Source organism: Bacillus rossius, chromosome 6 (genome assembly GCF_032445375.1).
Source record: "Bacillus rossius redtenbacheri isolate Brsri chromosome 6, Brsri_v3, whole genome shotgun sequence".
NCBI lineage: Eukaryota > Metazoa > Arthropoda > Insecta > Phasmatodea > Bacillidae > Bacillus > Bacillus rossius.
In genome coordinates this window covers 43,577,479-43,604,307 of record NC_086334.1, presented here as the reverse complement: position 1 = coordinate 43,604,307, position 26,829 = coordinate 43,577,479, and the positions used below count along the sequence as shown (strand labels likewise).

General features: G+C 37.4%; 1 protein-coding gene across 3 annotated transcripts in view; it reads right to left on the bottom strand.

The window, feature by feature from the left end:
• Positions 1-26,829, bottom strand: part of LOC134533103 (protein 4.1 homolog) — a 203,699-nt gene that overhangs the window by 37,136 nt on the left and 139,734 nt on the right. For 2 of the 3 annotated variants that reach the window (XM_063370352.1, XM_063370350.1), the window contains exons 3-9: positions 9,877-10,024; positions 8,493-8,568; positions 7,251-7,295; positions 4,726-4,899; positions 3,667-3,819; positions 1,397-1,582; positions 763-935 (exon numbers count right to left, since the gene is read on the bottom strand). In XM_063370352.1, coding sequence (XP_063226422.1) covers positions 763-935; positions 1,397-1,582; positions 3,667-3,819; positions 4,726-4,899; positions 7,251-7,295; positions 8,493-8,568; positions 9,877-10,024 — 955 coding nt within the window. Of the gene's footprint in view, positions 1-762; positions 936-1,396; positions 1,583-3,666; positions 3,820-4,725; positions 4,900-7,250; positions 7,296-8,492; positions 8,572-9,876; positions 10,025-26,829 lie in introns of all 3 variants that reach the window. The other variant, XM_063370351.1, reaches the window with a different exon arrangement.

Sequence of the window (26,829 nt, the reverse complement as noted above, 5' to 3'; positions counted from 1 at the left end):
TCAATAATATTGGCCAAAAATTAACAAGAGTATTGTGAATTGGCAGAAATTCAGATTCAACTAAATATCGGCAAAATCTGCTTCTGCTGATTCGTATCGGCACAGCTCTACTCACCACACACAACATAACACAAAGCGCGCGCACACACACACACACACACATACACCACACATAATAAAACACAAAACATATAACACATACCAAACTCACAATGATCATACAATAATTCACTTGCTGCTTATTCAAAAAGGTTTACAGTTTACACACAAAAAAATAAAATTTATGTGTGCCTAAGCCATCTATTATACAATACTGCAAGACAACACTCTCACTGCCAAATGATACATACATATATACTGAATGCAGAAGCCCTCAAATTCTGTAATCATCCACATGAATGGCCCAGGCTCTCAAACTCTCTCCCTAAATCTTAGAAACAAGTCCTGAGAACTGCACTGAGAACCAAAGTTTGTCCACCCATATGACTAAATCATCTTTAATTTGTTACCGCCTGGACGTTGAACAAGTGTATACTTCCAAAAGATACCAAGATGGAAGAATATCAACACACATACGTGAATAAAATATATGCACCACAAGCTAAATATCTTAGTCCGTGCTCTGAGAACGTATAAAAATGAGCATACAAGGCATTTTAAGCTATAAAAAATATTCAATGAAATAAAAATTCTCAAACCGAGCACTTTGTATTAGTTTGTAAAACCTACAAGTAATGTAAGAGCAAAATAAAATCCACTCACCATCCATGCTGCGTGAGGTAAGACCACGTCCACTTAAACTTCTCTCAAAGCGGGGAGCCGGTCGTTCGATGACGGATTTCTTTGTTTCGTAGTGCGTCCGGCCAGAGTAGCGGAACTTTGAGCCAAAGCGTGGGAACAACCCACCCTTCTGGGCAGGCTCAGGAGTCATCAACCTGCATAGAACATTGTTTTCAACAAATGGAGAAAAAAAAACCACAACCTGCAAAAACAAACTTATTCAATAACTATGTTCACCAATCTGTTTTCATATAGTTTTTTGGTCAAAAAAACTGGATATCTATGGAAAAAAAAATTCTACATGTATAAAAATTTACTGTGGTCTCATGTTTTATCGACAGCATGATCTAAGAAGCAGATACATAAAATGAACATGATGCAGGAAAATTGAGGGAGGAATGGGCCATAGCCTATGGTAAGAAACCATTCCACCTATCTCTGACTGTAAAAAAATGTAGATAGTAAAGGAAGAATAATAGAATAACAGGAAAATGGAGGCAACAGCATGACAAAGCAGGTCCAAACCTCCAACAGCTTAAGAAGATTTATGAAACAGTAACACGTCACAAAGCTTGGTTACACCTCAGGGGTCAGGAGGTAGAGGTGGCGTGCCAACCTGAAGAAAGTGTGGTGCTCGACGGAGACCTTCCACAGTTTCTTGGCCGCCCTGTGGTTGGCCAGCTTGAAGCCGATGGTGGACTCGTACTGTTCGAACTCCCCCGGCCGTATCTTGATGTAGAAGTTGTGTCGCTTGTAGGATATCTTCAGGATCTTGGGCCACGCGAACCTGTTGATGCGCAGCCTGCAAGCACAACACCACACAGTCCTGACTACACGTCACCCGTGTGGTTTAGAAGAGTAGCACGTTGGCCTTTAACTGCCACGATCTGTCAGAACCACAACCACAGGGCCGGCGCGTCCCTACAGGCGAACTAGACAATTGCCTAGGGCGCCAAGTAGCTGGGGGCGGCGCAGCACGACACATAACAGCTCATATAAGTAATATGTTTAACGATTATTGAAAGTAGATGAAAAATGGATTTTTGTAACAGTTTTGAATGTTTATATTGGATATAAGTAATTATTTAAAGTCCACTGTGACCTGTTTATGATTTGTAATAATTAAAAAAGTAAAAAAAAAAAACACAATCCTGCTTACATTTGATTGTTGACAAAATCTTAGACTTGCGTGATGTATTTTGAGGCAAGGAAATTTTTTTTTTGGGTGTCCGGTCGGGGGGGGGGGGGGGGGGGGGGGAGCATTAAGGTTTTTCGCCTAGGGCGCCAATTTACCTTGCACCGGCCCTGCACAACCACACAGGTTCCAGTTATCATTTTTGCAAGGCAATAGCAAGCAAGTTTTCTTCTCGCGTTTTTTTCCAGTATTATACTGGTTTTCTCCTCATAACCATTTGTCATCTGGCATCAACCCTCCGGTTCTTCCCTTCAGGTCCACCACTACTTGAGTAAACAACTCCCCACAGTAAGACATTTACTTTTTTTTTATAATGAAGTTATGACATAGTTACTGCAGCTGTATTTCTGTTGCTTTAGCCAGATATACATACTTTATTGACCATTATATAACATTATAGAGTTTTTGCTTTTAATAGAGACAGTTTCACGCAATACAGTAGAAAGTTTTGTGAAACTGATTTAAAAATAATAATTTTTATTTCATGAACAGAAAACATTGTTTGAATATCTTGAATAACAGCTTTGTCATTCTGTGATTTTGAACTGAAATTAACATTCAACATTCTATAAAATTTGTTTTCAACATTTTGCGCAAGAGATGATATTATTATGACTTGCACACCTTTTTACATCCACGATATTATACTAAGTGAATATCTATTGAAAATATTTGTAGGAGAACAAAAAATGCAAGAGAAGTATAAGTTAAAATTTTATAAATAGCCCTTAAAATAAAAGCAATGATGAAAAAATTGGAAAAATTAATGTGGCGTGTGAGATGGAACCTTAAATTACACATTATCACTCTACACAAGAATATGTTTGTAAAGGAAATATCTACTTCACTGATCATGCTGAGTTGTAAATGACCCAACATGAACCATTTCATCATTGCCTGAGCGGCCAGCACACACAAATTGTCTTTTGCTTCACAATTTGTGAGTTAGTGTTCACATTCCTTCACGTTTGGAGCGGGCTTCTTACTCTTGGCTGTTAAATATACTCCAAACTCTAGCTTTTACAAAATCCTTTGCTGGAGCCAAGAAACTACATATAATTGCTGTACAGCGAATTGGTACAGAGGCAACTGCATCTAATGAGGAGCCAGCCTCCCTTCCAGGCATTTTGCCTCACTGAATTACTCTTTGAAAGAACTTTTAGTATAGTAGTCTTGATTAAGTGAGTCAATGTGGACCGAGGCAACTTCGAGTAAGGAAAAAACTTGGATAACAAGGATATAGTTTGAAAATATTCCGGTTTTCAGTTGGGCCAGAGGTATCTATTTTCAGGGTGATAATTTTTTCCAGTGTTTCTTCAGTGAAAAAAATCTTTCACATTACTCACGAATTTCACAACCAGTAAATAAATAGGATCTTCGAGGTTAATTTTATTTAGGCTTTCGACAACAGTCAGATCATTTTCTAGGTCTTAAAAGCAAGTGTATCAACAGTCTTTGCCAGTAATGTTGCTTTAGTTCATCTCTGAAAATGCAGAACCTCGCTTAATCTAGGCTCTAATGTACTAGTAATCTGCAACTGGATACTCAGATATAGCAAGGGGGTGACGACTGATGGAACGGGAAACGGAAGCGCACTGGCTCGCTGCGACAAGTGTCCCGCCTGCAAAGACTGGCAGGTTAGACCCCGCCAAGAGTGAAACACCCAACGGGAGGGGCAGGCTACACGTCACCTGTCCCTGTAGACGAGCAGCCCTGACGCGCACACCCCCAGCAGGATGTCGACGTTTTCAGAGTCCTTGGCAGGGTGCAGGTCCACCCCGTACATAGCCAGCTTCTTGGCGTTCTCCAGGTAGTGCAGCTCTGCCTCCGCCGGCGTCTGGCCCCTGCGAAACACCAGCCATGCTCACTCCCAGCGCTCCTCTCACCGGCAAGAATAACGCTATCTCCCACAGTTAGAGACCGGAAAAATTCACGGGTTCAATGACCTCCGGGTTAGACTCCAATATCCTCTACACACTCGGGCGAATGCCAACTGTTCAATGGCTGCTGACTTGTGAGTCGTCTCGACTGGGTGGCCTGTGATTCGACACTTCTATGAGTGAGGGTCTCCAATTGGCCCTCAGTCCTCCAGATTAGCAGTGGACCAATGGCAGAAGCAGCACCTAATGTATAATTATTTGAATTTTAGCATAACACGAAATGAACCCGCAAATTTTTCGGGTCTCTACCCATAGCATGTAAATGGGTGAGTTTTTGTATTTAAAAATCCTGATTTGATCACACATTACAAGCACCTAGAGCACCTTTTAAAAATAAAATTGCAAAGTACGCACATACAACAGGTGTATAAGTGTTGTATTAGCAATAGCACACATGCTTTAACTATCACATCCTTATTTGGTTAAGTTTTTTTTTTTAAATTGGAGATTTGATAATATTGGCTAGTTGCAACTGTAATAACGCTATAAAATACACTGTTTTTTTAGTCTCACAAAAACCTCTAAACGTATGCTCTGCCTTCACAAAGCTAATTTTTTTTTTTTTTAAATAATAAGCAATAAAAAATTGTTATAAGAAGGCAAAGCCAATTTTTTTTTGTTTCCACTTTAGTTCCCTTGCATTTTATATTGCTATTAGATAACATTGAGATGAAAATTTTGGACGAAACACAAAACGCAGGACCGCTATTGCAATTAAATCAACAGGGAAATTCCTGAAATAATGGCAATGAGAAGGGAACAAAACGACCGAAAAGCTCGGTGAGTAAGCCGGTCACGAACATCGCTCACTTGTGCTGCTTGTGGAGGTCCATGACCTTCTCCTCCAGCTCCGGCGTCTGGTCGGGCGCGAAGCGGAAGTCCTTGAGGTAGGTGCGGCCGTGCTCCTCCGGGTCGTAGTCGCCTATCTCCGACTGCACCAGGTACGAGCCCAGCAGCGCGTGGGTCACGAAGGAGCAGGGCAGCCTGGCGACCAACCACACAAGCCAGCAATGAGCCTTCTCGCGAGTTCCACCGCACGGGGTCGTACACCCAGCCCTCACCAGTCAAAACGGTGATCAAATTTTCGTGATTATTTTTTAGCACTGTTGGCTGATTTAAATCACAATGGTTTAAACCATGGTTCAAACAATGGTTTAAATCAAGTTTTTTTCCCTTCAAAACCGAATGTTTTTTTATTTAAAGTATTTTTAAATAGAATATCTTAATAAATTTTAATGAAAGGTCTAATTCCACTCTAATAACAATAGTTTGCTCATTAACGTTTCTTGTGATTTACAGGAACGAATAATTCTATACTAATCAAGATCTTATCATTTAAACTATCTGAATAAGTTGTAAATGATACCCAGCTAAATAAACTCTAAAATTAAATTAATCAGTAAATTGCAGTCAAATGTGTAAAAAAAAGAGAGAAAATAAATAAATTTATTATTTTAAAAAAAATTCCTATTTCGTGGGAAATCCTTGACTGTACTGTAAATCCCCATTCTTTGAGGAACAGTAGAATCCTCCTCCTTTGGGGAAATACCCTTTCTGTGGTTAGGTCCCAATCAGATGTGCAGATTTGCTGGACTTCAGTTCATAGATTTTATAGCTTTTCTGGTTCAACATGAGTGGCAGAGAGGGGGATGTTGTATGGCTTTCATTTGAACATGCTGAGAACCGAAGTAACTAATGTAATAAAAAAAAGGCTGGTTTAAACCAAAAAACTAGGTTTAGTTGTTTTTTAAAAAACTTTTTTTTTCCAACCCTGATTACTAGGAACAAGATTATATGGTAAATAAATCATGATAAAACCTAAATAACACAAAAAAGCATGACAATACACCATATATCAACCAAATTCAAGTAAATACACCAAAAAGTACAGAAATGCAATTAAAAACATGAAAATAATCAGCATTTTCAATCAAAATTTAACTAACAACAGATACCTAATCTTTTAAATATTAAAGTCAGTGAAAGTAATGTAGTTACCTAATGTTTGAACCACAATTTAATAAAAAAAAATTGAAAAATTTACTTTTTTTAAATTTTTAAACTGTTACTAATTACTCATTTTTACACTACAACCTTAAAACAAATCATTGTATTGAAAAAGTGCATCATTTATCAGTCAAAATGACACTGTTTTGAAAAAATTAGTATCATAGAACATTTAACTATCATAATTGTTCAGTAATATGATCTCCTTTTTTAATAAAACAAATTACATAAAAAATAAAAACAATAACACCAAAATCTCCTGTTTTAAAAACTAAATTGGCCTGAAAATAAAACCATATAATCTTATCTCTAATCATTATTGAAGTGAAGCTTCTTTACTGCCAATAATTATAAGCATGCAAGAAAAAATGTCTGATCTAAAATTTATGCCCGGGTGAAAGTTAGTTGGTCAGCAGACCTACAGTTTTTATACCGCTCACTTAATTTTCAAAATGCACTGAGTTAACTACACCTACCTTTTTCTCAGAACAGACAGCATCTTGTAACATCAATTAATTCACCGGTACCAAACAAACACTAGCGACTGAAAACTATACACCGCACGCAAGGCAAAAGCACTGGCATGAGGTGGAACTGCACCTAGGTGCGAACATCCCTCACACCACTGCTAGTCCGCAGCGTTTCTCAGCACGACTGCATCTGCTGACTCTTTGAGAGTCCCTCCTTTCCACGACACGCGTGATAACGTTCCACATCCCACGCTCTCGTTCATTGCTCGGAGGTGTGAACACCCTCGGAAGCAGGTGTAGGGCACAGCAGCCACTGTTAGCTATGGGAACTTTCACATGACACTGCTTTCTCCTTCCTTTATCATCTATGTGTATTTCATGGTGTGCCCCATGCCTAATTAAAAACAGTGGGCACATGTAAGCTTTTTAAGTTGAAGAAACCCATTTGCATTCCCTAGTAAATGCATACTTAGCCCAGCATACATATCCCCTGCATCATATATCTCATAAACAAATAAAGAAACTGTTATGTTTACAAACACCATAAATAAAATTATATTCATTGGAACATTCTGACAACAGTTGTCTTTGTCTAAAGCAATTTTCAAAAAGCCTTTCGAATAAAATTACACTTACAGCATAGCTGCATAGTTTGGTATAATTTTTTTACATATTGAATTCTTTTCAAAGTAAACGAAAAGTATTAATCACTAAAATTTTAAGCAAGATTTCAAATTTAAGAAACAGCAGTTTGTTCTTGATTGATTAACTACTATTTCTAATAATTTCAGACCAGTCAACATGCAATAGTTTTGAATGACACATGTAAAGAAACTGATTTCAGAGAGAAATACTCACTTCCCCATGAGAATGTCATTTCTTATCTGCAAGCAGAGATGGTATCTGTAAACAGAAATACACGGGCTTACAATACAGTCTTAAATTGAGCAAAATTACTAATACTGACACAACTAATATATATATATATTTTTTAAATCAATGGCAAAATGGTATTGTACATTTCACCATTACAATAATTGTTTAAAAAGTTGTGGAAATGACAGAATAACATATTTTCAAATGTCATTTATTATTCAGATAAAGTTCAAACACATTATGAGATTAAAATGTAACTATGCTTTGAAGCATTAGACTTTCCATCAACAAAATAATAGGGTCATCACTTGAAGTGAGGTACAATAGCATGTAGTGCAACAAAAATCTTATCATTATGAAAATAATGATGAATACTTAGTTTACTGGATTGAATATATACAAAATCAGAGACTCCTTGACCTTTCTTATTATTGTTTAGAAATCACACATAAATTGATGCAAATGTAGTTCATCTCTGTCACTTATTTTTAATTTGTCACTTAAGTAAAATTAATTTTTTTCCCAAGCTTAATTTTAAATGTACTAACTGCACTCATAATAAAATATTTAATCTAATTGTTATTTTAAGATCAACAGGTTTCGATCAAGAGCATGACATATTTGTGACTGAAACAAAACAATGTTAAAAATTCTTGACTTTAATGTGACTTTCGAGACAATTAAAATTTTTTTTAGGACTTAGGTTTATTTTTATTACTAAGCTGACACCCTGTCCCAAGCAGGTGTGATGATAATGCAGTGTGTCTACAAATACCTGGTGAAACGATTTCTGGAATGTTTGATAACACTTTCTTACAACTTTGTTACATCACCGGGTCAATATATATATATTTTTTATCTTTTTACATATTATAAATTTTTTTTTACATATCTGATATAGAACTACTATTCATAGGAACATGCCAATTTTTATGTTAGAAATCTAAAAACTTTTTGCTGATAACTTCAACATGATTTTAGTCGCCAACTATTTGTATTAAATGTGCAACTATAAACTAAAGCGAGGCATCTAAATACAAAATGCAATAAAGCCAAAGACCGCTGGGGATTTAATGTCGAACTCCCAACACCATCACTTTTATTTCAGGAATAGTTTGAGACTTTCACGAAAAATCCTCCAGTTAGATCACTTACTTTTTTGTGACTTTCATGATTTTCGTGACCTGTGAACAACATGTGCTGTTACGATGGAGCGCCTCTTACCTGGTAATGTCCTCCTGAAGCTGGGCAGGGTCCGGTGGGTAGAACTTCACTTGGAAGTTGAACTTCCATGGCTCATCTGCTAACAAAGTGTCAGGCAATCCAGCAATGTGACAATGTGAACTACAATCTACAACAAACTATATTTGACCAAAAATACCAACCAACATAGGTAGCCTACATCACAAAACAAAATGACAGGCAGGATGTCCCAGACAATCACAGCAATTTGTGTAGTTTTGCAAAATGATGTTTGTTTTTTACAAGTAAAACTTTTTAAAAAAAAAACTTGATTAAAAGAAAATAATCCAAAATTTTAAAGGTATTACAAATACTCATGTTTTATATGAGTGGAAGTTAACTTTAAATTAACATACTACATTCCTACATTAAATTAACTAATATTTAAATATTATCTTCAAGGCAAATAAAGGGGGAAAAATATATAAAAAGTTGATAATAACTTAAAAACTGATAGGATGAGCAGCATTTTAAATTAAATCATAGACATAATCATGAACCAACTTTGATAAACTACTGTAATCCCAATTTATTTACAACAGAATTACACAAATATATGATTCAGTTTTGTCCAAAGATGAGATTCCCTATTCAACAAAACAGTTTGATTACAAAATGAAAATAAGTTTTTCTACATTACACAAAATCTGGTAGAATCATTCAATTTAGTTAGCAAATGTCATAGCAAATTATATAAATACTGAAAAACTTAAGGCTAGTTTCTATTTTATGAGAAAAAAATTATACTTTCCACATTTTTCAATTAAGCTTTAGTTGATGAAAGATTAAAATTGTTCTGTGACTTGCGGGAAAAACTATTTTGGCATTTATATTTTTTAGGAAATATAACTTTCCAGGATAAGATGTACTACTTACCATATACATATTATCTACAAAAAAATGTAATTCAAATTTACTGCTTTAATCTACCTGAGTCAAGTTAAAATTTTTATAAAATACACTTTAATTTTGTTTCTATTCCACCTTTAAACGTTTCTTAGACAAAAATATAAACTTTGCAACATTACTCAACAAAACTATCTCTGGCTTTTAAAATAGTGAGATTCACTCTCATTAAAGCCTCCAGTTTCACTGCTGAAGGTATCCCCATATGAACCGGTTTCCTTAATACCTACCAAGGAAGACAACAATCATGCATTCAAAGAATACCATTTTTTTTTGTTAATTAAATTTAAGGCCACAGCTGTAAACTGTGTAGAGGTGTGCTTTTATATTCCCACAGAATCCAGAAAAGATAACATTTTATCTTTCTTAAGGTTTACTAGTTTGGTTTCCCAGCAGGCAGAAAGCTGGCAGCAAGGAAGGAGCTAGCATGACTGTAATGGTGGTGCGGAGGTCCACTCACTCTTTATGAACTTGCCAATGCGCTTGTCCAACTCGAGCCAGTTCTGTGGGTCATGGCGGTCCTCGTAGGTCAGCGCAAAGTAGTCCTTCTCCAGTAGGTTGAGGTGCTCGCACACTCGATCCAGCAGGTCCTGTCCCCGTGCCTTACGCTGCAACAAGCCATTCACGCCACCATCAGCCTCACATACAAAACCAATTCAGTGATTTTTCGCAAGACAATCTGTATGCTTACTAGACTGCAATACGGTATGGCAGCGCCAGCAATCTGCTTTGTGATTGGCGGCAGTCTCTGAAACCACTTTCTTATTTGGCCAGGCCATTCAGAACGTGTTTGCTTCCACACATAATTGCTGTGATTCGGTTACCGACAGTAGTTGTATACCTCAAAGAAACACAAGACGATGCTACAGTGTTTTAAATACACAACTAATCCGAAAATGTTTTCATAAAAAATCACCGGCCCTACTCCTGGGCCATTCATAAATCTGCAGGGAGTCATTATAGAGTAACATTTTTTCTTCTCGGTTGAGCTACAGTGGACTTCGGCAACTCGGGGTGCCTACGGCCTACGCCAGACGCGGGTCTGCCATCTGGACGAAATCAACGAAAAAGTGAGCTCTGCGCATGCACGTAATTTGAGCAACAGAACGGCAACGGATAATACACCAAAATGCGTTACCTAAAAATAAGGGACTGGCCGTAACCTATCATGCACTAGGAATAGGTACGGTTAGGGTACATGTGTAGCATATTCAACACCTAAACCTAAACCCTTATATTTGTGTCTTGGAATACCGGCCTAAATTAATTATCATTACTTTCCCTCCCACCAGATCATAACATGACCAGCTACATAGGGTCCCGCGACCAGGGCGTTTCTAAGAAGTGGCGTCGACGAAGCTACGCCCAACAGTAATAACACTAATAACAGTGTCGACACTCAATGTTACTGAATCTTCAAATTTTTTCCCTTCTGTGGTCGCTATATAAAATTGCTAACGTGACAAACGGGTTTGCCATGATTTTAATATAGATACGACAAACGCATCGTAGATAATGTCTTAATGCTAGCCTTCTATGTAAGTATGCAACAAATAGTTTTAATGTAAATCAAATCTGTGTAGGATATTTAGTGATTTTTTTCTTTAACATATGGAGTATTAGCCCTGATCTTAGTTTGGCTTTGTAACATTATATTTTGCTAACATGACGATTAGAGATTGGAAAAAAAAAATCACGTCAATGTTGTCTTGTCTTCTGTCCCTAAGGAATTACACGCAGTCATTCGCACCTACAGTCAGAATGCACAAGTGTAACACGTGATAGAATATTTAAAAGAATTTTTTTTTTTTAAAGTAAAAACGGATTCAAAGTTTCGTAAGGTTTAAAATAAATAAAAATACTAGAAGTCAAAATATCAGTAGCATAAGAGTGGCTTGTAAAGTCTTATTGATTTTTTCCGGGGGTTCGATTTAGCGTGAAGTAACGTGGAAAACTGGCTCGCTGTTCCCGTATAGAAGGGACTTGGAAATAATTTAAAATAAAATAAGAATTTTTGTATTCAAAAAACGTAGGACGACAAAAGGGTTTGGAGCGTTACATCATCATTGTCTTTGACTCCAAAGTGTTGTATCAAGCTCAACGGCATCACCCGCTGCCCCAATCTGGCGGCTACTGAGTGCAGTCTGCTGGCGGTCCAACGAGCGGGGGCGAGCCAGCACCGGCGCGAGAGGGCTTGATCGACCCGCGCCGCCCGGGCTGGCACAGTTACACTAGCCTGGTTCCCCACGCGCTGCTGCCCCTTCAAGGACCGCGGCCTTCCCCAGCCACCGCTCAAGTGCGTGTGGTGTGACGGGAAACACGCATGCGCGTTTTTAAAAGTATCGCGTGCAAAATTGATAATATTTGAGAATTTTTTTTCAAACAAAGTTTTATTTTAACATAAGTTATAATTAGAGACCCGGAAAATTCGCGGGTTCAATGACCTCCAGGATAGACTCCAATATCCTCTACACACTCGGGCAAATGCCAACTGTTCATTGGTTGCTGACTTGTGAGTCGTCTCGACTGGGTGGCCTGTGATTCGACACTTCTATGAGTCAGGGTCTCTAATTGGCCCTCAGTCCTCCAGATTAACAGTGAACCAATGACAGAAGCAGCACTAAGGTATAATTATTTGAATTTTAGCATAACACCTAATGAACCCGCGAATTTTCCGGGTCTCTAAACATAGTTATGATTACAATTTTTCCTTACTTGACATTTTACCTACTGTACATGAAAAATATGGAAATTTTTGCAGTGTAGAAATTTGATACGTATTTGTTTTGTTTTATGATAAGCACTATTACATAGTTTCCGTATAACGTAATTCTTTTTTTCACTCTGTATATTGCAAAAAATGTGTCATGTTTTCATCGGATCAGAACTGGAGTGGTGGACTTACATAGGTTATGCATATTTATTCGAAAAAAAAAAGTACATCAATCCCGGGACTAAAATGCACTCGAAATCAAAAAGCTCCTCTCTGAGGGTGTCCGCTTGCGCTTGCAAAATCATAACTGTGAAATGGGAACGATAAACCCCCAGTCCACGTGTAATAACGACGCGTACGAACGCTGCTGGCACAGTTACAAAAAAAAATAATCAGTCCCTGCGGTCGCCGCTACGAACACTGTATTTGCATGAAGCTATTTTTTGCTGGATGTCCTTTTTTTTTGTATAAACACGAGTGTAAAACTAACACTGTCAACCTTTTTCAGTAAACAGTTTACGAAAGACGGACTTTCTAGCGGGGCATACCCTTCCCCTCTCCCAGCCAACGCCTAAAACACTTCCTGCCGGTCGCGTAACCCGCAAGCAGTTCGTAAATAACGACCGCAGGCACGCGCCGGGTTCATCGAGGCGGTTCTGTTAGTTTTTTTTTTCCCCCTTCGAAAGAAAGAAAACATTGCGCTCAGCGCCGTGACTGACGCGTGGATAAACTGTGCTCGACTCGTCGCCTCGTCTGTCGGGGAAGAGGCACTCGGCTGCCGCGACGTCGCACCAGTGACGGGCGATGCCAGTTAGACGGCGTTCCTATTTGTCAGTTCACAATTCTGTGATTTTCGGATCCCGTGGCTTTCGAATAGGATGTCTCAGTCTTCACTTGTTCTGCACTCTTAAAATTGCCTCGATGTGGTTGATACGCAACTAGTAACAGAGAATTTTTTTTAAAAGTTACAAAGGTGAAATCACGTGTTTTTTTTTAATAATTTAGAAACTACACGGAGAAGTTATCTAAACCAAATTTCGCGGTTAGTTTTGATTTACCAAAATTAATTGATCACTACAAGTTTACGAAATTAATTTTGTCCCCCAAGAATTTATTTACGAGTTTGCAGAAGTAATACTTACTTGTTAATAATAAAAAACTTAAATTTTGCACGGAAATAAATAAATTCAATAAAAAAATTAAATAAACACACTATACTCAATATTAATATCAACAAGTGTATAAAATTAATTATTTAATTGAATAATTTTAATTATTTATTAAATAATAAAGCAATCATTTATAATACAAATAAATGATACATACGGGAGCAAAGCCTCACTTATTAGAATACACTGGAAAATATACTTGAAAAAGTTTATTAACACAATTTCTATCACTAATATTCGCCAATAAAATTTTTTTTAATTAAATGGGCCAGTATTCGATATCAGTCACTAAAGTATATGATTTAAAAGCACAGATATATATTTTTATTTGCATGTAGCCTTTTTTCATCCTGTCAATTTTTGTTGCATGTTGCTTGCAGACACCAAAAATTCCTTATAATTTTTTTTTTCATAATGCACCTAAAGAAGTATAACTTCAATAATAATGATAATGATAACAATAAAAATTTCGAAACAATTATTACCTTCGTATGCCAAATCGGGTGTACGAGACCTTTTTGGTCACAAACTTTGCCAATTCGAACACACCCTAGAGTGCTACAGTCACGGGAGTAGCAAAAAAAAAAACAGGTTTACAGCCGCGGGGGATACAGCTGTTGCACCATATTGAAAAGGCCCTTCTTTTATTGTCTATATAAGAAAGCAAGGAGTGGAGCTTATGACCGCAATATACTGGGAAGAGAAAACGTCCGGTCGTTGCCGGACATCAGTCCGGTATGTTTGGCCTTACTTTGGCCAGCACACGCTCATTCTGGACTCTAACAATAGAGTGCTGATCGTCCATGTAGCAAAGACGACTGCCGACAGACTAGCCCCCACCGCGTTCGGTTACGCCAGGTCAAACCACATAATAATTGGTACGCGTCAAGGGAACTTTCCCTTGCGTACGAGTGACCTAAGCAACGAACAACATCGTCCATCACTCACTCATCTTCTATAATTACGTGTCTCGTATCGATATTGTTAGGAACGCGAGAGGCGAGGGCGCGACGCGCGCCAGGTGACTGCGGCCCCGCACGGCCACTGACGTCACGCGATTTTTTTTCCTAACCTAACTAAAACTAAGTGTATTTTTGTTTGGGAGGGTCTGGGTTAGGGAAGACTCTAGGTGCGTCCCAGGCCGAAGCCTTTACGCCTATTCATGCTGGGTTTAAGCCATGCAGACAAGGGAGCATGCATCGTGTGCTTGTTCGGGGATTGGCCAGCCATGGCTGCGATTGGCGCCATGACTAACTCCCCTTCTTAATTCTAGACTATAACTAGATAAGTTGGGCCCAGGTAAAACCTTCATAGACAGAGGGAAAACCCTGGGCACTTTCATGCGGGATGCAAAATTTCATGCATTAATTACGAGCAGGTTGGTTACAGTAGCAGGTTGGTTACAGCGACGTCACGCGTGCATTCCTGTGGGGATTATAGCGGCCCGGCCTCACCCCCCCCCCCCCAATCATCACCACGATCTATTTCCTCGGCGCTGTTATCCATCCCCTGGCGGCCTGGGAATTGGAATGGCGCGAGTAAGCGCCGTCATTCTGGATGCTTCGAGCATTGGGTCAGCCCAGGATGACGCGACACGTCACAACCACTCCAGTCGGTTCCAGAAATACTGCCAAGGATGTGACAGATATTTAGCTATTAATGAACATACTTTTTTTTTAATTCGGGTGCTTTGTGAACAGACATTAAGTGTGGTGATTTAATTAGTAATGTAAATATTAGTAGTAAATACAATTGTAAAAAAATTTAGTTATCCTTACGAACCCGTTTTCCTCACTCGTAACAATATAAACCGTGATCCTTGGCAAGAGTGTGAACGTTTTATCATTTCGCATTGGACCTATACCCTTTTGACAGATAAAGTCTGAATATGCTTGTGATTTAAACTACAGCACTTTGTATTGGACAAGAGCACTGGTTTTCATAAATAACTTACATCAGAGAGAAAGGTATTAAATGTTGTTCTATAAAGCTACGAAGTAAATAAACTTATGAATAAATGCAATTGCTTAGTCCCACAAGAAACTCAATACTTAAAAAAAATTGAAACTCGATTGCAAATTTGTTAAAACAGCTCTATATTTGTATCTGTAAAAAATATACAGTACATTTCAGTGACAGAAGTTATGTGATTGATTTGTGAATTTCGATTATTTTGCACTTACTAGCACAGATGAGTGGATCCTGCTGATTAACAGTCAACAACAGCTCGTTAACATAATTTTAATTTGAAGTAATTTCAATGGTTAAAACCACCGGTTCATCAGATTTAAAGTATAGCAGGCCGGTAATGTACGACTATCCTATGGCTATTAGTTACAACACTTGGATTGCAGTCACACGAAAACACAAAGTAGGTTACATCCCTGTTTCATTTGCCATCCGTGTTTTTAAAATTTTGTATTTTTCAGTATGCGCGAAGGGACGCGTGGGAATCAATACATTTCACTACGGAAGACCGAAGAATAAATCGCGAGTTTCCGCAGCCAACTTAATCCAGTATCCGCCCTGTCAGCTCGCACGACGGACTGATGATCAGTGAGAAGTGCAATCGGCCACGCCAGAGTCGGACACCCCGGCCACGCCAGAGTCGGACACCCTCCCTCCTGAACAAACGCGCTTCGTGCAGAGAAGGGCGGCCTGCCGTCGCACTGTCGGGCGAATCTGTCAGGTTGGTACGCTCGGCGGTGCCGGCCGATGAGGCGTGACGGAGACAATGGCTGAGAATGGCGGGTCTCATTCGCACGAGGCACGGCCCATCTCCGGCGACGCCCGGGCCCGTCAGCATAGAACAAGGAGGGAGATACAGAAATGCGACTCTTACAGTGGGAAATGAGACCTTGTTTTGCACGACATGTGACGCTATCAGTTGGGTGGGCCCATAACCAAGGGCGTCGCCAGCCGAAGGCCTGGGAGGGGGGGGGGGGGGTTGCAAGTTGTGGGAAAAGTACGTATTTGTTTGCATTTAGCTACATTTTTTTTGAATCTCTAGGGCTCTAGGGGGGGGGGGGCAACTGCCCCCCTACCCCCTTGGCGAAGCCCTTGCGGCCATAACTACTAGCAAAAAAAAAAAAAAACTGGGACAGATGTTGGTATCCCAAGTTTTAGGTTTATAATGTTATTTTAACTACTTGACGACTAATGCTTAGTAAAAGAGATTTAAACTGCGCGGGAAAAAAAAAACAATTATTGGTGTTTCGTAATAAAAATAAAAGCATGTTCTATATGAGCAGGGAATGCAAAATTTCTGGTATGCTCCACCACAAAATGTGTGGCAACAACAATAAAGAGAATTAATTTTCACTGGTTTGTGTTCCTGATAAGCCTGCATTAATTCTCACAGTCAATATAGCCATGTTATAAATATATTATGAATGCTACTATCTAGCGGGTGTGCCCAAAACTACTTCAATAAACTAGGTCTCAGTCTCGGCAATTATAATTTCTCCCCCCATGTCCGTCAGCGCGGCACGCACGACAGTCGCGCGCACAGAAGCGTAGCCGGCGAAGCTATTCTCGACAAGGTACTGGGCGACGAGGTCGACGTCGACATGTCGAGGCAGACCCGTCGCAATGAATTACAGTCAATTTACGGACTTTTTCAACGAAGAATCCAACTGAAATAAACGAAGAGTTCTTCGAAATTCCGAATAACTGAATCTTCGTAGAAACCACGACGTATTTCAACTTCCGAGTTGTATGTTTCGTTCTATACAAAAAGTGGCCAATAGAGGTGTGTTCTTTCTGCACACCTAATCAATTTTTTTTTCTAATGTTGTGTTAATACACCAAGAATATTCTTTTGGATTAATGTTCAAAGTAGTGAACTCAGTTTACATAACTTTTCGAGGATCCCTGGATAAAATCTTAACCAGGTTCTTCGTAAATTGAAGGTGAAAATTTAAAAAAATGTCTTGATTAAAAAAATAGAATACTTTCTATTTCCTTTAGGTAGGGTCGGTCATAATACAAGCAACATTAATTTTTTTTCTGTTCATTACCATTAGTTAAGGGATATTTCTATAAATTCAACACTATACCTAGTTTGCATTTGAAGTTCTGTTACAGATATTTTCCATAGATATTTCCTAAGTGTTATAGAATGAGTGTAAAGAAAGCACGTAAGTTTTTTTTTTTTTTGTAATTGCACAACTTGTGCATCCGAATGGTGAGTGCAACAACTTTCACACCCGTTCAGGAGATAGCGTAAAATGTGTGGAATGTGTAGAAATGTGATACCGGGTTTCGCAATGCAGCATTTTGACTAACGTTATTCATAATGCAATACCTAATGTGATTCGCAAATAATTTATGGTTTACAATATCTAGGGGAAAACACACAACAAATTTAAATGAAAAAAAAAAGCGAGGAACCAATACTAATAAATCTAAAATAAAACGTATAAAATGGAAAATGAAGTTTAAATATTATTGTTCTATGACACATTTACACAAAAAAATGATTCGTTTTACTGGCCCTCGTGCGTTTTTACTTTCCACACCCAAGACTTTCTTTCATCTGCACCCAATAAGCCTTTGGTTGCAGGAGTTGCAAAAAAAAAAAAAAAAGATACAATCCATGAGAACAATGCCATCGTCACTCAGCCAGCAGCCAACGAACAAACGTTAACGGTCAACCGAAGATGATAATATCCATTAGAGCCAACGATTTTTGAAGAAACGATGTCGCTGAAGTTGCAAGAGAGGCTCGGAGAGTGTCGTCGCGCTGCTGCAGCAGTTCTGTTCCGACGAGGGTGCGTGCTCCCCTCCGACCCGGGGGTCGCGTTCCCACGAGACGCACCCATTGTGCCGGCTCCCTCGCCCGAGGGTACGGACAGCCCCCTGATTGTCGAGCAGGCAGCCCCCCCCCCCCCCCTAGAGGTCGCCGCACCCTCGTCAGCACCCTCGCGACACGCCGTGTCCTTGAAGCACGCCGCGGAGCGCCGGCAGTCCGAGACTGAACACGGGAGTCCGTCATCGCGGCTTGTTTGCCGATACGACAACTGTCGTGGGGGCGTTGCTGGTAGCGCTTTGTTTGACAATGCAAATGAATGCATTTTTGTTTTCGCGGAAAATTCTGATCGCCCAATAGACTGCAAAAATGTATGCACGCGCTACCGATTGTCCCCTTGTAATGGGTAGGGGCAGGTATTTTTCGCGGATAAAGCTGAACGCCTACTAGACTGCAACAAGGTATTCGCGCACCAGCGGTTTCTTCCTTGTGATTGGCGGCCGTCTGCGAGATAGGTAGTTACTAGAGTCCCGGAAATTTCGCGGATTCCTCTGGCCTCAGGATAGAATTCAAAGTTATAGGTGTGCTCGACCCATGTTTACTTTCCCATTGGTTGATTTCTTAGCGAGAACATTTTTATCCTTGTTATTTGGCACTACCTGATTCGCTTACTTCTCTCCTAGCTGGACATCGTTGGCTCACGGTCGTAGAGGGGCGTGTCCAGATAACTGCGGTACAATCATGAACACAGTGCGACAGTGTGGAGGTTTGCATTCTAGCTTGCGACTAAATGAATCCGCGAAATTTCCGTGGCTCTAGTAGTTACCTTATTTGGCTGAGCCACTCAGGACGCATTTGCTTCCGCAACGAATTACTGTGATTGGTGTTTTAACAATCGTCATGCACCTGAAAGAAACTCGTCCAATCACGAAACATAGACGATGCTACAGTGTCTTAACTTTCAGCTAGTCTCGACATTTTTTCGCGAAATATGCATGGCCCTAGTAATGGGCTGCCGTCCGCAAGAGAAGCCATGGCCCTATTAGGCCGGGCCATTCAGGACGCGTTTGCTGCCGCACTGAATGGTTGTGATTGGTGTGCTGACAGTAGACCTGTACCTGAAATAAACCCAGCCAACAACGAAATTCAATACTAAAAAGTTTTAATCGCAGTTACACGGCTCTAACAATAAGCTCTTAACATGAAATATAAAAAAAATGTTATTGGTTTACCATCAATAGCCGGAGTTGAACAGCTTAGAATTCCACGTCCATAATTCATTGGTTCGGTATATATACCTTAAATATCTAAACTATTTCTATGAATATTAAGTACTCTGTAAAACAAAAAAAACTTTTGTTAAGGACAATTTAGTGTATTTAATTTTAATTAAATTAGTAACTAATTTATTTAGTTAAGGACAATATAAGCCTAATATAAATATGCACTTCAAGAATCAAATTTCCTGCTTTGTCTGCCTTATAACTAAGGAACTAAAGTAGTATTTTCAATATAACTTTATATAATAACTCTAATAAATAGACTATAGCATGCATCACTGCTGTAAAAAAAATACGGAAGCTTTGACGATATTAATTTACAGTGATCACTGCTGGTCCTATCTATTAACTAAATACTTTTTTTTCCTTCTCCGCAGCAGATCAATCAATCAATCACTACTATGCTCACCAAAAATTTAGTTACGCCGCACGTGGTACCACATATTTCTAATGAAGTAATAAATTGTAAATTTTGAAAATTATCACTTTACGCGGCTAGTAACGTTATAATATAAATCTCAGTTGCAATCTAAAGGAAACTTATCATCTAGTACATTAAAATCAGCAAAAGTATGGAAGCTAGGAAAAATGTATAGTTAGTAAAAGAAAAACCTAGTGTATGCTCGTGGACAGAGCTTGGCTTGCGACGGCAACAGTTCCTGCGCTCACGGCTCCTGGGCTCGGTCCAACGACCGACTGGCAGCGCCTAACCAGTCGAGCCTCGTCGCCTTTTGTCCGCTGATAGTCCACTTGCTTACTCGAGCCAGCCTCCCCTTGTGTGTGTGTGTGTGTGTGTGTGTGTCCTTTTGAGCGGACACAAATCCCAGCGTTCATTTCTGGCTCGGAGCCCTTGTATCGGCGGAGTTTGTGTGTCGGATGCCCAAACGTCACATCAAAGTGCAAGAGTGAAAATTCTGTCTTGTGACAACACTTTACTTATATATATATATATATATATATATATATATATATATATATATATATATATATATATATAAAGAGCATCCAGGGGCTCGAATACGCATCTCGAACAAAACCATCCTCGGAACTGGTAAGATACTGCCTCCCTAGTAGCATCAGAAGTTAGCGGAACACTATGTTTTTAAAATAATGATGGGACTTTATTAATCGACACTACGAATCTGAAAATTTTTCACCCACGAGAAGATAATACACGAATTGTCTGTATACTTTTACATTTTTGTTTTTTTCTATCAAAATATGAAATAAAAAATCACCAACTTGTCCAACTTTGGGGCCATTTTATACTGCTTAGGAGAATGACAGAAAGAAAGTACAAGTCTAGAAAAAAATATAATTTTTTTCTGAAGAAATTCATGTATTTAAAACATATAGTCATCGCTTTGAATTCCGAGATATCTTTTCCACAATTTCTGCAAATCCTGAAAGTTTTCCACCGTCTCGTGCTGCCGCTCGGCGAAGCCAGCTCGCCGCCCACGGCTCAGGTAGCGTGGTGGAGGAACCCGTTCCCGGAGGGGAGGCAGGCTACCTGTGTGTGCGTGCGTGCGTGAGAGGGAGACAACCCACAACCGGCACCGGTAAAAGATAATCCGTGACAGAAAGAAATTCTCAGAATTGCTTTTAGTGTGCCTCGCCTCAGTACCATGTGCTCGACTTAATCTGTGACTATATTCGTGTATCTCTAAAACATTGCTTTTGTTTAAACTACAAATATCCTAAAGCTTACCATACTAGATCATGTATTACGAAATAAAGTATTGAAACTAATCAATCAACACATTGAAAGTTGTCCTACAAACTATTTATTGGTGGCTTTACAGTCTCGCTAGCTAATTCGACAAAATTTATATTTAATTTTTAACATGAAAATACACTTCATTGTTTTTCCTTTTATTTTTAATAAAAATTCAAGAAACAATTATTATTCTACCCAATATTTTTTAAAATTTTTTTAGTTTTCCAAAATGATTTTACACATCTTACAACGCCGGGGAAAAATTTTATACTGGTATTAACCAAATGGTTAACTATTTACAAAAGTTTTGATACTTAAAAATGTAGGTTTTATATAAAATGTATCTTAAATTAAAAGAAAAATCGTATTTTGAAAACTAAATGTCATTTTGCTATGCTTTTTGATTAGATAGATATCTGATTGTCTGCACTGTTTTAAAAATGTTCATTGAATGATAAATAAAAAATAAAAACTAGGGAAGTTCTATATTAAATAAGCTAGTCAGAATTATGTAAATGTTCCTCCTGGCGCAGGAATCACGAGGAGGATTGAAGATGAGGTCAGTGACCGATCGCTCACATATGTAGTTATGGATGGTACGTTATTAATTACAAAATTCAAAAACCATTTTGAAGTTAAAAAGTATAATTAGTGGCAATGTTTAATAAAGATGACGTAAATTTTCAGATAAACTTATTTCTACAGCTCAATTAATTAATAAGGGCAGGAAATAAATTTTTTACAGCAATTATACAAAATTATTAAAAAAATTTAAACCACAATTAATTTATCCAAAAACCAAAATTAAGTAAATATTGCCCACACATTACAACATCCACGAAAGAACCTTAAAAAATTATTTTTGATAGATGCATTATTTTGCATTCAAGTTCTTTATTTTTTAATACTTCACCTACTTATAATTGTTACATATTTGGCACATGGTCCGTCACGCCCAATTAAAGGGCCTGAATAAGTATCAACTTAAATATTTATGAGTTAAAACAAAACATAACTACCTATATGTAACGGATGATCAAAGAAATTGTGAAATTTTGAAAGCTTGTTCTGTTTTTATATAGTACACAAAGCAGTTAAACCATAAATTATTTGTTGCTGAAAAAAAATAATCCTTAACCTTTCATGCTTTTTTCATTTATTTTTATTACCACATATTTCCGTTGAAGTAATACTTATATATATATAACAATACAGCAATCTAGAAAAAAAATTAAGGTAGCCTTATTTCAAATATGTTATGATAGACGTTAGTTAACTAAGAATATAAATTCGCTTTACAACCACAGCTTGTACACAAGTCGTAAAAAAAACATGGTTCTACTTACAGGCCGTATTGAACGTAGGGTAGGTTTATGACAAATACAACAGCAATAAACATATGGCTGAGTCTGCTTTCATGTACACTTTTTTTTAAGTTATCACTTTTAAAGCGGGTAAAGGGTACCTATCAAGTAGCTTAGCATTACCCAAAGTGAATGTCGTGCTCCAGAAAATGTTCGAACTATGTAATATTTGTATCACTGTTGCGTTACAGACCTGCAACTTTTTTCAGTGCGCGATGTCACTCTCATGTAAAAATATGTCGTGTTTAGCGCAAACGTGTTCGAATGAATCCACATCGAGCTGCCAAAGAATACCTATCGATGTCGGCAACATACATAAGTATACAAACCAACGTTTACAAGTGTATTCATACGTAAGTATAAAACTGGCGGTGGGCCATGATGCAGTTGGTTCTTCGCGTACAGTCCACTGACGGGATAAGAAGCGTCAAAGATCTTATATGGCTATTCTGTAAACTTGTATGTCATTTCACTGCCTGCTTTAGACAAACAACATCCATTACTTTTAGCTTTGGCTTGAAAAGAATTACTCCGGCCGGCTTTCTTATATGACTTATTTCAGCTCCTCGTGCGACCAGTGTGTATAATTTGTCCGCGGCCTTATCTTTGGGTGAAAGTTATTTGTAAGATAATTTGTATCGGTAATGTTCATCATGTATTACATAACAATTCGACTTAGATACGCACATGTGTTTTTAAAATATATGTTTAATAACTTGCAATACAAAGTATGTGTTGAATTTCATGTATTGAATTTTTTTTACATTATGTACGAACATAATAATCACAATATTTCATGAGAAATTTTTAAAACATTTTACAAAGCAATCTCTAATTTATTCCACACCTCATGGTTAACCTTACTATTTTATTTCATGTTTCAGTTGATTTAAACTGTTTGGAATCATAATATGACGGACATGAAGAATATTAGTTTTAGTAAATTTTATGAGAGGATTTACTTATTACATTAAATATACCTCAATTTTTACCTCAAAGGAAAATAGTTGCATATCATTAAATGATAAGTATTTGTTTCCCATTAATATAGTTTATGAACACAACTTATTGTTATAATACCTACATTAGTTAAATTGTGTTTTTGTAATGCTCTCCTATTTCAGTAAAATTTTTGGGCAAATTGAATAGCATATAGTCGATCTTTAACATAAGCTTTTGGAATACATAAATATAATAAATTATGTTCTCGTGATTTTAACAATTAAATATTTCTTCGCATGAAAAAATTAACTAACTAAAAAATATTTCAGTAATTTATACTTAAGGACTAAAAAATTTTATTTTTATAATATAATAATATTGTATGTATGTATACTTTTCTGAAAAAAGTAGATTCAAGAAAACAAATTTTCTTTTTTTAATTTTGTTCTTGAACTTACTTGACAAGCGATATTGAACTTCAACTTTATACTTTCGGTATAGCACTTTTCGATTTATTTTCTCCAAACGGGAATTAAAAGTAAAGAATAAATAACATTTTCCTCTATAATTATTGCAGCCGTATACTGAAAAGTTTAACTTTCCTTTATTTGCATGATGCGGAGCTCCTAACTACACAAAATTTTTGTTATTTATTTTGAACGTTGTATTTATGTTTCCTTACAAACTTAAATGAACCTCTTAACATTTAATTTCATCAAAAGTTATACAATATAAGTATCAAGTTAAAATATTTTTAAGTGTAGTTGTGGCTATTTTGTTGTTGAAAATGACAATCTTAAGTTTGAATGAAAGTGAGATATGATAAAATTATATTTGTAGTTAAAAACATATAATTCATTTCAAATTCAATCTTTTGTTACATGCATATTTCCAAATAAATTTGACAATATATTAAATTCTATGCATTTGAATCTATTCGTATATTCTGCAGCATTAATTCCTATAAGCAAATACTTATTACGTACAATGTACTTTTAGTCCTGTCGTATAGTTATGCAAAACATTGTATCAAAAGTATTGTTTCTTCTATGCGGTTATGGTTGAAAAAGAAAAAAAAGTAATTTAATTTATTTTTAAATTGGGTTGTCAGTAAGAACACGTATTTAGTGTAATATGACATATATTATTCTGTTCATTGAAACATTACTATCGATAACTCTATTTTAGATTTATCTGTCTATGTTATATTTCAAATTGATTCTTTTTCTTCGGCTTATGACAGCAGCAAATTTTGTTTTATCGCATATGTAATGTTTTTATGTTTTGCATATTATAATTAATGAGTTAGTATTGTTGGCGGGTGAGGCTTTTTCACAAATGGACGCGTTCTTGGCGGCTAGCAGGTAGGACGCGTGTATTACGCAGGCTGGATAGGGAAGTACGACTGCGGGCGAGCTCCATGATAGAAGCAACGGGAGTAGTATCACTCGGCTACTTGTATATGTTGGGATAGCTGTGCGAATGGTAGAACAGACCACGGGACTATGGTGAGGAAAAAGGTCCCAAGCTCGACATCCCGACGATGAGACCGTTTACGAACTGTCGATGGATCATCAGGAAAGTTAACAACTTTTTCAGAAACTTGAGTCCCTCTTTCAAAATTCAGTTTAATACCTGGAGATGACTATATTCGGTGTTCTACCAAGCGAAGCATACTCTTAATTCATTACTAGTTGATGTTTAATATTTTGACGCAAAATAAAATTGTGAATCAGCTTACTTTGCTCATGCCAGCTTTTACAAGTTTTGTCAAAGTTAATTAAATGAATAAAAATTGTGTCCCTTTGTTGCTGGCTACCCGCAAGAAATTATCATGGTGAATAATAATAATTTTAAGTCGACATGTAATATTATGATTTTTATGGGATTGTGTTTTGGAAATGGTATGTGTAACTGTCTTGTGTATTTTATTACATTCATTTCACGTAACGAATTGTCTGAACGTAATATTATTGTTTGTTTGTTTTAATATTTCGTTTTATTGAACAACGATACATAGTTTGCCGCTTCGAGCGACTACAGAAATGACAATACAATTAGTTTACAGTGTTACAAACATTTTAGTTTCCTCTACTGTACATGGGGCGAAATTTTTTTATGTTATGTTTACTGAAACCATTTTACGCGCTAAGTGAGATGTTGCGATTGAGTAGAAGGGAAAATATGTCTTAAAACCCTGCGTAATGTTATGAATTCCATTCATTCGTTTACTCTGTGATCCGGAGGGTCTAATGTTAAGACTGAATACATGTGCACTTCCTCTATGTAGAGTGGCTTCATTGAGATGAAAGCAAAGCTCACGTTGATGAAATACTTATTAATTAAAAAATAAAAATGTTGTTTTATGCTTCAATTTCTGTTAGTGTCGTACACAGATTAAAAATGTAATGCAGAGTTCCTCAGTTTTATGTATATTGAAATTTGCTCATGTGTAGAGTAGTTATTAAAAGCATAAAAAACATATATGACGAATTGTTGTGTATTATTTCCATTAGGCGTGAGGTGACCATGAAAATAGATAAGATTTTATCATTATGTGAAATCTACATTTTAAATGTTGGCGTTTAAATATTTATGAAAGCGTGTGATCTTAAAGCACTATTTATCTATTTAGGAAGTAGGTAGTTTCTTTGATTTTAGAAGGTTTTTTTTAAATAAACAACTAAATTAATTCAAAAATTTGAACTACTGCAAGCAAAAAATACTTTATTCCATTTTTATTTTAAAATTAGCCATTGTATTCTACCTTGCTTACACTCTATTATCGAAAAAGATTTTTTTTTGACAGAGATGAATACCGTAAATTAATACACAAAACATACATGTTTTCGTATGATACAATAACAGCTAGTGACAGTGACGAAACCAAAATTATTTTGATAGTTTGTATAGAAAATCCCCAACAGTAGTGGTGGTATATTTAGGGATTTCTTTGTAGATGGGTACTATTCCACAATAAAAAGGAGTTATCGTCAATTATCAAAGCAGCCATATTTCGTATCTTCTTTGACAGCCTAAATACAGCACCAAATGACGTACTTGGCTAAAAATTAATTCCAGCTGCATGCGTAGATTCCGGGAGGAGGGGAGAATCTCAGGGTGGCCCGAACCTCCCTGAAATAAAAAAGTCCGTCTGAGGGGGCCCGCTTGCATTTGCAAAATCTTCACGTTATCCCGTGGGCCTCATGGGAATCCTACAAATTTTCGCCCGTGATTCCAGCTATACATTTCACTGACACCTTGAGCACAACAGTCAGTGCACACTGAGTTCTTCCATACCACCCGCACTTGTCTTCGATAAAATCTGAACTCAGGTGGATTCAGCGTGACTGACTAAGCCTGCAGTCTGAATCCACCTGTAGGCCGCTGTTGCAACAGCTAAGAAATTTACACTGCTCGTAGTGAACAGTCTGTATGTAACTCGAAACGGGATTCCAGTTCATTCGTATATACTTAT